General features: G+C 46.3%; 1 protein-coding gene across 1 annotated transcript; it reads right to left on the reverse strand.

Annotated features, from left to right (window-relative positions):
* Positions 1-4,754: 4,754 nt before the first annotated feature.
* ZNF319 (zinc finger protein 319) lies at positions 4,755-12,504 on the reverse strand. Its single transcript, XM_060788403.2, has 2 exons — positions 12,342-12,504; positions 4,755-6,903 (listed from the first exon to the last, which is right to left on the reverse strand). The coding sequence occupies exon 2, from the start codon at positions 6,655-6,657 to the stop codon at positions 4,807-4,809; it is 1,851 nt and encodes a 616-aa protein (XP_060644386.2). The 5' UTR covers positions 6,658-6,903; positions 12,342-12,504; the 3' UTR covers positions 4,755-4,806.
* Between the last annotated feature and the right edge of the window lie 3 nt (positions 12,505-12,507).

Genomic DNA, 12,507 nt, shown 5'->3' on the forward strand with positions numbered 1-12,507 from the left:
CCCCCCCCCTTCACTCCGGCCCAGAGCAGCAGTAATTATAATACCGTATTATTATTAGTAGTATTATGTTGCATTACATTATAATATTATAAATATTATATATAGATGCAGTATATTATATTACATTATATTATTAGCATAGAACAGGACACAAGGTGGGACTGTCTTCCTGGCCCCCTCTCTCCTCACTCTGGTCCAAGGGCGGAATATAAATGTTTTAAATGAATAATAATAAATAAATATATGTAGATACAGTATATTATATTGCATTATATTATATTATTAGCATAGCAGAGGAGGCAAGGTGGAACTGTCTTCCTGGCCCCCTCTCTCCTCACTCTGGCCCAGAGCAGCAGCTGGTGCTGGGGTTTTATTATTATGACAGTATAATGGTATAGTACAATATAGTAATATATAATACTAATATCGTACTATGGTAATAATATATTGTATTTACATATTAATTGTAAGATGCTCTGAGTCCCCATTCGCGGTGAGAAGGGCGGCATAGAAATATCGAAAATAAATAAATAATACACACACATAATATATCTATACGCATAATAAAAGTGAAAATATGCATATGTGTGTGTATGTGTGGCTGGGGTATACACTTACAGACAGGCTCCCACTTCCACAAACAGCTCAGGAGACACCCATGGCCCTCCTTCCAATGACATTGCAGGTTACAGCAAGCGCCGTAAACACGTCCAAAAGCCCTGCCAATGTCCTCCACCAACACCATACTTCCCACCACCCAAGGGAAGGTTTTCAGACCGGGACAATTCCATCCTAGATTTTATGTGTTTCCTCCACCGCAGACCCTCCAGTGCTCCTTACTCTGTCCATTGGTGTGGGATTTGCATGACCCTGCCCACTGCCTTTCCCTTCACCCTTTCCTATGATGCAAGGAGAACGGAGCAGAATTGATCAGCAACCAATCATACTAGAGAGGTTTGGGGAGAATTCACTATGATGTATCGGAGTTGTACCTCCTGGGATTGATTATTTATTTGCTTCATTTATACCCCGCCTTTCTCACCCCCATAGGGGCACTCAAGGCGACTTACAAATGGGATGTATAGTTCACTTGCGATCTAATTTGAACTCCACCAACAATGGACTTGGAACGAACTTGGCACAGAGACCCATAGTGGGAGTTGTAGTTCACCCTGCAGCCGGAGCGCACACTGAACCCCACTGAGCAAACCTGCCCAAAATAGCAAAGTAGCAAGCGCTGATGGAGTTTCTCAGGCTCAACCTGGCATGATGGGAGTTGTAGTTCACCCTCAACTTTATGCATTTTGTACAATTCCAAAATGGACTTTCTGAGTTATGTTCATCCCACAAACGAACATTACATTTTTATTTATATAGATTAGCCGTCCACTGCCACGCATTGCTGTGGCCCACATGGGGGTTCTGTGTGGGAAGTTTGGCCCAATTCTATCATTGGTGAACTATAAAGCCCAGTGAATACAACTCCCACGTGACAAAATCAATTTTTTTGAGTGAAGGACATACATTGGGTTATTAGGCGTCTTGTGTCCAAATTTGGTGTCAATTCGTCCAGCGGTTTTTGAGTTCTGTTCATCCCACAAACAAACATGACATTTTTATTTATATTGATAGTGTATGTATCTGTGTGTGTGTGTGTATGTGTGTAAATCAAAGGGGGGACGTCCTTCTGGGCTACACAGGCTTTTAATGAATATTAAACTGCTTTTTGTAAAAAAAGCAATATGAAAAATAATGAAGACAAACTCCATAAAAGTCAGTTCTGTACATCTCGAGGTGCCGTGAAGGGAACCAAGGCCGAGCGAGTCCGAAACAAAAGGCGAGGCAAGGCGCAGCTGCCCACCGGTCAGCCTTCCCGCTCCCTTTGGTGCAGGGCATCACTTGCAGGATGGATCACGGCAGGAAAGTTTCCACAAACTTTCCAAGGTCACTGTTTCCCCGTCCGATATAGTGTCCGCGGGGCTGTGGCGCTTAAGGGCAGAGACAGGCACACTCCTGCGTGCGCAGAGACACCGACCCCAAAGAAAGGCATCTGCAGGCGCTTACGGACACATAAGAATCCCAGACGCACGGGCGCACTTGTCACGCTCTCCATTTGCACGTAAACAAGACCCTTCTTCTAACTGTGTCGCCCAGAAATTACACAGGGAAGCCACTCTATGTTATACTCATGCCGTAAATAGAGTAGGGCTGTCCTCCCCCCCTCTCCACGCGTCTCCCGCCTTGTCTCTTTACTTGAGGACCCTCCAAGCCAGGGGAGCACAACTGATGCTGGTTTCAAATGACCGAAACCAACGAGACAACCACCACGTCCCAGAGATGCCAGGCAGAACGGAAAGAGCATGCACCAGCGCCTCAGTGTGTATGTGCAAGGGAACTTTCCTGGGAACCTAGTCCGTCGTTTGCCGCGACTGTCTCGTTCTGCAGTTTGCAAACCCTGCCCTGTTCCCTCCTCTGGCTCCAAAACCACAGGGAGATCCTTTGAGGGATCACATTTCTGTCCCACAGACACACTTGTGGGTTGGAAAGGATTCAAATGAGACTGGGAAATGGATGCGGCGCTTGGGATGTCAAGGCAGGCTGACGAGGAGGGAGGCAAGGAGGGCGCAGTCTGAGCGGCCGGCATGCATGCTCTTTCCTCCCCCAATCTGCTCGTCTTGCACCCACTCGAAGGGCTTTGGAGCATGATCTTTCCCCTGCCGTTGATCTAAAGGACGCCTTGCGGTGGGTGTCGGCGCTCCCGTGGGCTCAGGGCAGGCACGGGGCCACAGGGTAGGTGGCAGCCTTGGTGGCGGTGTGCGAGCGGCCGGCATGCATGCTCTTTCCTCCCTCAATCCACTCGTCTTGCACGCACTCGAAGGACTTTGGAGCGCAATCTTTCCCCGGCCGTCGATCTAAAGGACGCCTTGCGGTGGGTGACGGTGCTCCCGTGGGCTCAGGGCAGGCACGGGGCGACGGGGTAGGCGGCAGCCTCTGTGGTGGTGTGCGAGCAGCCGGCATGCATGCTCTTTCCTCCCCCAATCCGCTCGTCCTGCAACCACTTGAAGGGCTTTGGAGCGTGATCTTCCCCCACCGTCGATCTAAAGGACGCCTTGAGGTGGGTGACGGCGCTCCCGCGGGCTCAGGACAGGTATGGGCCCACGGGGTAGGCGGCAGCCTCTGTGGTGGTGTGTGAGCGGCCGGCATGCATGCTCTTTCCTCCACCAATCCACTCTTCTTGCACCCACTCAAAGGGCTTTGGAGCGCAATCTTTCCCCCGCCATCGATCTAAAGGACGCCTTGAGGTGGGTCTCGGCACTCCTGTGGGCCCAGGGCAGGCACGGGGCCACGGGGTAGGCGGCAGCCTTGGTGGCGGTGTGCGAGCGGCCGGCATGCATGCTCTTTCCTCCCTCAATCCACTCGTCTTGCACGCACTCGAAGGACTTTGGAGCGCAATCTTTCCCCGGCCGTCGATCTAAAGGACGCCTTGCGGTGGGTGACGGTGCTCCCGTGGGCTCAGGGCAGGCACGGGGCGACGGGGTAGGCGGCAGCCTCTGTGGTGGTGTGCGAGCAGCCGGCATGCATGCTCTTTCCTCCCCCAATCCGCTCGTCCTGCAACCACTTGAAGGGCTTTGGAGCACGATCTTTCCCCTGCCGTCCATCTAAAGGACGCCTTGCGGTGGGTGTCGGCGCTCCCGTGGGCTCAGGGCAGGCACAGGGCCACAGGGTAGGTGGCAGCCTCGGTGGCGGTGTGCGAGCGGCCGGCATGCATGCTCTTTCCTCCCCCAATCCGCTCGTCTTGCACCCACTCGAAGGGCTCTGGAGCGCGATCTTTCCCCCGCCATCGATCTAAAGGACGCCTTGTGGTGGGTGACGGCCCTCCCGTGGGCTCAGGGCAGGCACGGGGCCACGGGGTAGGCGGCAGCCTCGGTGGCGGTGTGTGAGCGGCCAGCATGCATGCTCTTTCCTCCCCAAATTCACTCGTTTTGCACCCACTCGAAGAGCTTTGGAGCATGATCTTTCCCCTGCCGTCGATCTAAAGGACGCCTTGAGGTGGGTGGGTGACGGCGCTCCCATGGGCTCAGGGCAGGCACGGGGCGACGGGGTAAGCGGCAGCCTCAGTAGTGGTGTGCGAGCGGTCGACATGCATGCTCTTTCCTCCCCCAATCCACTCGTCTTGCACCCACTCGAAGGGCTTTGGAGCGCGATCTTCCCCCCGCCGTCGATCTAAAGGACGCCTTGAGGTGGGTGTCAGCACTCCCGTGGGCTCAGGGCAGGCAGGGGGCCACGGGATAGGCGGTGTGCAAGCGGCCGGCATGCATGCTCTTTCCTCCCTCAATCCACTCGTCTTGCACCCACTCAAAGGGCTTTGGAGCATGATTTTTCCCCCGTCGTCGATCTAAAGGACGCCTTGTGGGTGACGGTGCTCCCGTGGGCTCAGGGCAGGCACGGGGCCACGGGGTAGGCAGCAGCCTCTGTGGTGGTGTGTGAGCAGCCGGCATGCATGCTCTTTACTCCCCCAATCAGCTCGTCTTGCACCCACTCAAAGGGCTCTGGAGCGCGATTTTTCCCCCGTCATCGATCTAAAGGACGCCTTGTGGGTGACGGCGCTCCCGTGGGCTCAGGGCAGGCACGGGGCCATGGGGTAGGCGGCAGCCTCGGTGGCGGTGTGTGAGCGGCCGGCATGCATGCTCTTTCCTCCCCCAATCCACTCTTCTTGCACCCACTCAAAGGGCCTTGGAGCGCGATTTTTTCCCCTGCAGTCAATCTAAAGGACGCCTTGAGGTGGGTGATGGCGCTCCCGTGGGCTCAGGGCAGGCACGGGGCCACGGGGTAGGCGGCGGCCTCGGTGGCGGTATGCTGGGCGCTGTGCTCCTGCAGCAGTCCCAAGTCAAGGAAGCGCTCCCCGCACCACATGCACTTGTAGTGCTGCTCGCGGGTGTGGACGCCGTGGTGCTTGTTGAGGTGCTCGCGCTGCTTGAAGGCCTTCTCGCAGGAGGGGCACTTGTAGGGCTTCTCCCCGGTGTGGACCCGCCGGTGGCGCTGCAGGTCCGAGGCGTACTTGAAGCGCTTCTGGCAGTCGGGGCACTTGAGGGGCCGCTCGCGGGCCGGGTCGCAGCGGTGCTGGACGAACTCGGAGGAGGAGAAGAAGCGCCGCTCGCAGAGGGTGCAGCGGAGGGGCTTCTCGGCGCAGTGGGAGGTCAGCTGGTGCTTCTGCAGGGCCGAGGCCCGCTTGTAGGCCTTGCTGCAGGCGGCGCACTTGAAGGGCCGCTCGGCGCTCTGGACGCAGCGGTGGCGCAGCAGCTCTGAGGACTGGCTGAAGCCCTTCTGGCAGGCGTTGCACTTGAAGAGGTTCTCGATGCCGTGGACGTGCTGGTGGTAGAGCAGGTGGGCCGGCTGCACGAAGCCCTTCTCGCACAGGGAGCACTTGAAGGGCCCCGTCTGCAGCTCCGACTCCCCGGAGGGAGTGGCGGCGGCGGCAGCGGCGGCAGCGATGCCGGCCCCGGCGACACTGGCCACGCCTCCCATGGCCACCAGGGCTTTGTGGGTGCGGCGGTGGCGCATGAGGGCGTATTGCTGCTTGAAGCTCATCTGGCAGAGGTCGCACTGGAAGGGCCGCTCGGTGCTGTGGGTGCGCTCGTGCTGGCGCAGGTCGGAGGGCCGTCGGAAGGCCTTGGGGCAGGCCCCGCAGCGGAAGGGCCGCTCCCCGCTGGGCGTGCAGGGGTGCTGGAGCAGCTCCGAGGACTCCTTGAAGTGGAGCTCGCAGACGTTGCAGCGGAAGAGGTGGGCCTCGCCCGAGTGGGCATACATGTGCCGCACCAGGTGGGAGCGGTGCTTGAAGGCCTTCTCGCAGACGGAGCACTTGTAGGGCCGCTCGGCGCTGTGGGTGCGCTTGTGGTGCACCAGGTGGGAGGACTGGCTGAAGCTCTTGTCGCACAGGCTGCACTTGTAGGGCTTCTCCCCGGTGTGCACACGCTCGTGCCGCGACAGCTCCGAGAGGTGCTTGAAGGGCTTCTGGCAGATGGAGCAGCTGTAGGGCTTCTCGGCCGCGGCAATGGGGCCCCGGTTGAGCGAGGCCGGCTGCTGCGGCGGGGCAGGCTCCTCGGGGGCCGAGGCGGCGGTGGCGGCGGCCGCCTTGTAGGTCTTCTCACAGATGGAGCACTTGACGGCGGTGGCGCCGTTGTGGACGTTGTGGTGCTGGGCCAGGGAGGTGAGCAGGGAGAAGCCCATCTTGCAGACGCCGCAGACAAAGGGCTTCTGCTCCACCTGCAGGCACTGGTGCTCCAGGAGGTCGGTGGCCTGGTGGAAGATCTTCAGGCACTGGGTGCACTGGAAGGAGCGGTCGTGGCCCCCCGCCAGGCACTGGTGCTCCTGCGGGTTGGAGAGGTGCCCCAAATCATGCCCGCAGACTCCACACTTGGGGGAGGGCTCTCCACCTGCCGGGAGCGGAGGATGGTGCTGCAGACCGCTGGGCTCCGGCTGGAGCAGGATGCCGTAGACGGCACAGCCCAGGGCGTTCTCCGCCACGGCGTTCGAGGGGATGGGGTGCTCCGGCAGGGTGGCCGCCCCGGCATGGTGAGGGGGCGGCTGTGGGGGAGGCTGCTGCTGCTGCTGCGGGGGAGGTTGCTGCGGCGGCGGCTGCGGCCAGCTCTCCGACATGCCGGGGAAGAGGAACCGGGGTTTCCACAATAAGGGCTTCAGCTTCCCAGCGGAGGCACAGCAATGAGGAGGGAGATCAGGCCGCCCGGCGATCAATCGACGACCCCAAGCTCACGGCACCAAGGAGCGCGACTCTTCCCAACTCATCAGACAGGGAACGCCCTCGTCAGTGTGCAGGACATCCCACACAAACCCAGTCAAGGCCCTTCTTCGCCTCTGTCCACAGCACACATCAAGGAAGAGGAACTGCAAGGAAAGGGAGAGAAGTTGGGTGACACCCTTTTGGTGTTAATCAAGAATATAATAATAATAATAATCTGATAATACTATAATAGTAATTTCATCTTCAGTCTATTATTATTGTTATTATTATTCTGTCTCAAAATTTCATTATAAATGGCAGTTCCTAATTGGTTCCGTCATAAAAATCGCCAATAATGAAATAATAATTAAATTTTGAAAGTTTTGTTAGAGTTCTGAAATTTTCACCACCAGAACTTTAGTTTTGTAAGTATTTTAGAACCATTTAGAACTATGGATTGCCCAGGCCTAATGGGCAAATTTCACAGGTGTTTTGGACTACTACCGGCTGTTAGGAAGTTGGGGAGTTGAAGTCCAAAACATCTGGAGGGCAGAAGTTTGCTAGATTGGCAGAAGCTGGGGCTAACGGCGGGTGCTCACCCCACTCTCCGAATTCGAACCACCGACCTATCAGTCAGCAAGTTCAGAAGCTCAGCATTTAAGACACTGCACCACCGGGGTCCTATTATTATTATTATTATTTTGCTGACACAAAACCACAGTATGTCACAGCAAACGAGATCTAGATCAGCGGTTCTCAACCTGGGGGTTGCGACCCCCAAGGGGGTCGTTTAGCCATTTCAGAGGGGTCGCAAGGCCACTTCCTTTGCCCCCCCCCCCAAGGCTTTGCACAAGGCAAGGTCTCGTGCAAAGCCACAGTTGCCTGCCTTGTGCTCTCACCTGCCAGCAAGGGCGAGAGCCAGGCGAGGGCTCCTTTGCGTGAGGCCTGGTCTCGCGCAAAGCCACTCTCGCCTGCTATGTATTCTCGCCGGCCGGCAAGGGCAAGAGCCAGGCGAGCACTCCTTCACGTGAGGACCGGCCTCGCGCAAAGCCTCCCTTGCCTGCCTCGCTCTCAAAAATAATTTTATAGTTGGGGGTCACCACAACATGAGGAACCATATTTAGGGGTCACGGTGTTAGAAAGGTTGAGAACCACTGATCTAGATGCTGGATTTCATATCACAAAATCACAAGTCGAAGACTTCCCAAGTGTCTAGGACTGCGTGATGTAGTTTCGAATGATGCGCACAGATCCAAGGAAGGTGGCCTTTTGCAGCTGACAGATCGTGATGATTATTATCAGTATTAGTAAAAGAAAGCATAGATTACACTACAATTTTTGTTCCTGGGTTGTAAATGTAATTTCCTAATGGGTTCTATCATAAAAACACGGGAAAAGTTTATTAAATAGCAAAAACTTTCTCTTTGTAAGAGCGACAACCTGCAGCACGTTTTGCTATATCTTTTCCATAAATATCTGATTAAATCTCAAACAATACAACACATTGCAAAGACAAAGTTTTATGATAATAATGATGATAAAAAACTTTTATGATAATGTTGATGATGATAATAATAATAATAATAATAATAATCAACTTTATTTCTATCCTGCCCTAATTCCCAATGGTGGAATTAGGGCAGGATAGAAATAAAGTTGATTATTATTATTATTATTATCATCAACATTATCATAAAGGGTTTTTATCATCATTATTATCATAAAACATGGGGAAAATTAATTAAATTGCACAAACTTAGAATCTTAGAATCATTTGATTCTATGATTCTAAGTTTGTGCAATTTAATTAATTTTCCCCATGTTTTATGATAATAATAATGATAATGATAATGATAATAATAATAATAATCTTTATTTCTATCCTGCCCTAATTCCTCCATTGGGACTCAGGGCAGCTCACAACATGCATTGGCAAACATTCAAGGTTGTAAACAAACCATAAATGAAGTCATAACACATTAGACATCAACATCAAATAATAATGAAACATTACAACAATTTTGGACATCACACAACTAAAAATTCATGCTTAGACGAATAAGCAGTGAAGAACAAGACTTAAAATTATTAATAGGAATTTATATATTTTTATATTTATCTTGTAATCAGCAGGATTAATTAATAGGAATTAAACATTATAATAATTATGTATCACCATAATGTGATCCTCCTCCTTGGGCTTGGGATGGCGTGTGACAATACTATAATAATAATAAGAAGAATGTAATAATAATAATAATAATAATGTAGAATAATATGAAATAATAATAATGTATCATACTAATATGATCCTCCTCTGCCTTGGGCTTGGGATGGTGTATAATAATATAATAGTACTATAATAATATAATATTATATAGTATAATATAGTATAATATATAATATAGTATAATAATATAATAGTATTAATAATATAATAGTATCATAATAATATAATTTATAATAATAATAATAATAATAATAATAATAATAATAATAATAATGGATCATAATAATATGATCCTCCTCCTCTGCCTTGGGATGGTGTATAATAATATAATAGTACTATAATAATATAATATTATATAGAATAATATAGTATAATAATATAATAGTACTAATCATATAATCGTATCATAATAATATAATTTATAATAATAATAATAATAATAATAATAATGGATCATAATAATATGATCCTCCTCTGCCTTGGGCTTGGGATGGTGTATAATAATATAATAGTACTATAATAATATAATATTATATAGTATAATATAGTATATATAATATAGTATAATAATATAATAGTATTAATAATATAATAGTATCATAATAATATAATTTATAATAATAATAATAATAATAATAATAATAATGGATCATAATAATATGATCCTCCTCCTCTGCCTTGGGATGGTGTATAATAATATAATAGTACTATAATAATATAATGTTATATAGAATAATATAGTATAATAATATAATAGTACTAATCATATAATCGTATCATAATAATATAATTTATAATAATAATAATAATAATAATAATAATAATAATAATAATAATGGATCATAATAATATGATCCTCCTCTGCCTTGGGATGGTGTATAATAATATAATAGTAATGTATCATAATAATATAATAATTTATAATAATAATAATAATAATAATAATAATGTATCGTAAAATATGATCCTCCTCCTCTACCTTGGGTTTGGGATAGTGTATAATAATATAATAATAGTAATGTATCATAATAAGAGGATTGCAATAATAAAAAAATAATAATAATTGTATAATAATAATAATATAATAATATGATCCTTCTCCTCTGCTTTAGGCTTGGGATAGTGTATAATAATAGTAATGTATAGTAATGTAAAATAATAGTAATGAGTGCCCAATGGCGTAGTGGGTTAAACCGCTGAGCTGCTGACTGAAAGGTTGCAGGTTTGAATCCGGGGAGCGGCATGAGCTTCTGCTGTCAGCCCCAGCTTCTGCCAATCTGGCAGTTTGAAAACATGCAAATGTGAGTAGATCAATAGGTACTGCTCTGGTGGGAAGGTAACGGCAGTCCATGCAGTCATGCCAGTGGCCACATGACCTTGGAGCTGTCTAAGGACAACGCCGGCTCTTCGGCTTAGAAATGGAGATGAGCACTAGAATTCCAGAGTTGGACATGACTGGACTTAATATCAGGGGACAACTCTTACCTTTACCTAGTAATGTATTATAATAAGAAGAATGTAATAATAATAACAATAATAATAAAATATATAATAAAATGTATAACATATGAAATAACATAATATGCAGTAGCATACATATTGCATATCATGTATAACAATAATATGTAATAATAATGTAATAATAATATAATAATGTATCACAATGATATGATCCTCCTCCTCGGGCTTGGGATGTATAATAATAATAATAATAATAATAATGTATCATAATAATATGATCCTCCTCCTCTGCCTTGGGTTTGCGATGGTGTATAATAATATAATAATAATGTATCATAATAAGAGGATTGCAATAATAATAATAATTGTATAATAATAAAATGCAATAAAATGTAATTATAATAAAATATAATAAAATGTATAATAATGTGACAATAATGATGTATCATATTAATGTATCACAATGATATCATCCTCCTCCTTGGGCTTGGGATGGTGTATAATAATAATAATAATAATAATAATGTATCATAATAAGAAGAATGCAATGATAATAATAATAAATTTATAATAATAAAATGTATAATAATAAATATGCAATAATAATGTAATAATAATAAAATATGCAATAATGTATCATAATAATATGATCCTCTTTCGTCTCCTTGGGCTTGGGATGGTGCAATATAATAATAATAATAATAAATTATTGTATCTAATTTTAAAGGAATAATATAATAATAATATAATATAATAATATAATGTATCATAATAATATGATCCTCCTCCTTCTCCTTGGGCTTGGGGTGGTGTACAGTAATAATAATAATAATAATAATAATAAATTATTATTATATCTAATTATATTGAATAATAATATTATAATAACGGATCATAATAATATGATCCTCTTTCTTCTCCTTGGGCTTGGGATGGTGTACAATAAATTATTATTATTATTATTATTATTATTATTATTATATCTAACTATAATGGAATGCTTTGAATGCAATTTTCCTGCTTCTTGGCAGGGGTTTGGACTGGATGGCCTATGAGGTCTCTTCCAACTCTATGATTCTATGAATAATAATAATAATAATAATAATAAAATAATGTATCATAATAATATGATCCTCTTTCTTCTCCTTGGGCTTGGGATGGTGTACTATAATAATATATTATTATTATTATTATTATTATATCTAATTGTAATGGAATAATAATAAGGTATCATAATAATATCTTCTTCTCCTTGGGCTTGGGATGGTGTACTATAATAATAATAATAATAATAATAGTAATATATCAAATTATAATGGAATAATAATATGATAATAATATTATTATAATGTATCATAATAATTTAATCCCTCTCCTTCTCCATGGGCTTGGGATGTACAATAATAATAATAATAATAATAATATGTCTATTTATAATGGAATAACATAATATAATATTATAATAATGTCTCATAATAATAAGTCTGTTTATAATGGAATAATAATATAATATTATAATAATAATAATAATATGTCTCATAATAATTTAATCCTCCTCCTCCTCGGCCTTGGAATGGTGTATAATAATAATAATAATAATAATAATAATAATGTCTGATAGAACCAATTAGGAAATACTAAATCTGATCACCCAGGGACAGAAATCACAAGATGTGTTACTGTTATGGTCCCCTCGCCTCTCTTTGAGGCCTAGAACCCCGCATGAAGGGGGCAGCAGGCCCCAAACCCACCCAGGAGTCCCTAACCCGCGTAACGTCGGGATCCAACCCGTGTATTCCCTCCCAGGCCTGGCTTGGAAAGGAATTGAGGCCTCCTTTGGCTGACTAGGCCCCGAAGGAGCGGAGGAGAGAAGGGAAGAAAGAGGGAATCCTTTCCCGGAGGAAAGCCCACCTTGACCGGTTGCGGCCTAGTCGCCTCCGCCGATCCCCGGCCTTGCGTAGCTGCCTCGCCGGGCCCGGAGCAGGGAAAGCGGGGAAGAGGGAGAGAGAGGGGGGCCTTTCTTCAGCTACGGCGCCCGAGAAGCGAAGCTCTGGCCGAGGGCGGAGGAGGAGGGAGG

This window comes from Anolis sagrei, chromosome 8 (assembly GCF_037176765.1).
Source record: "Anolis sagrei isolate rAnoSag1 chromosome 8, rAnoSag1.mat, whole genome shotgun sequence".
NCBI classification, from domain to species: Eukaryota; Metazoa; Chordata; class Lepidosauria; order Squamata; family Dactyloidae; genus Anolis; species Anolis sagrei.

Coding starts and splice junctions, on each gene's coding strand:
- ZNF319 (XM_060788403.2), bottom strand. CDS start 6,657: ATGTCGGAGAGCTGGCCGCAGCCGCCGCCGCAGCAACCTCCCCCGCAG.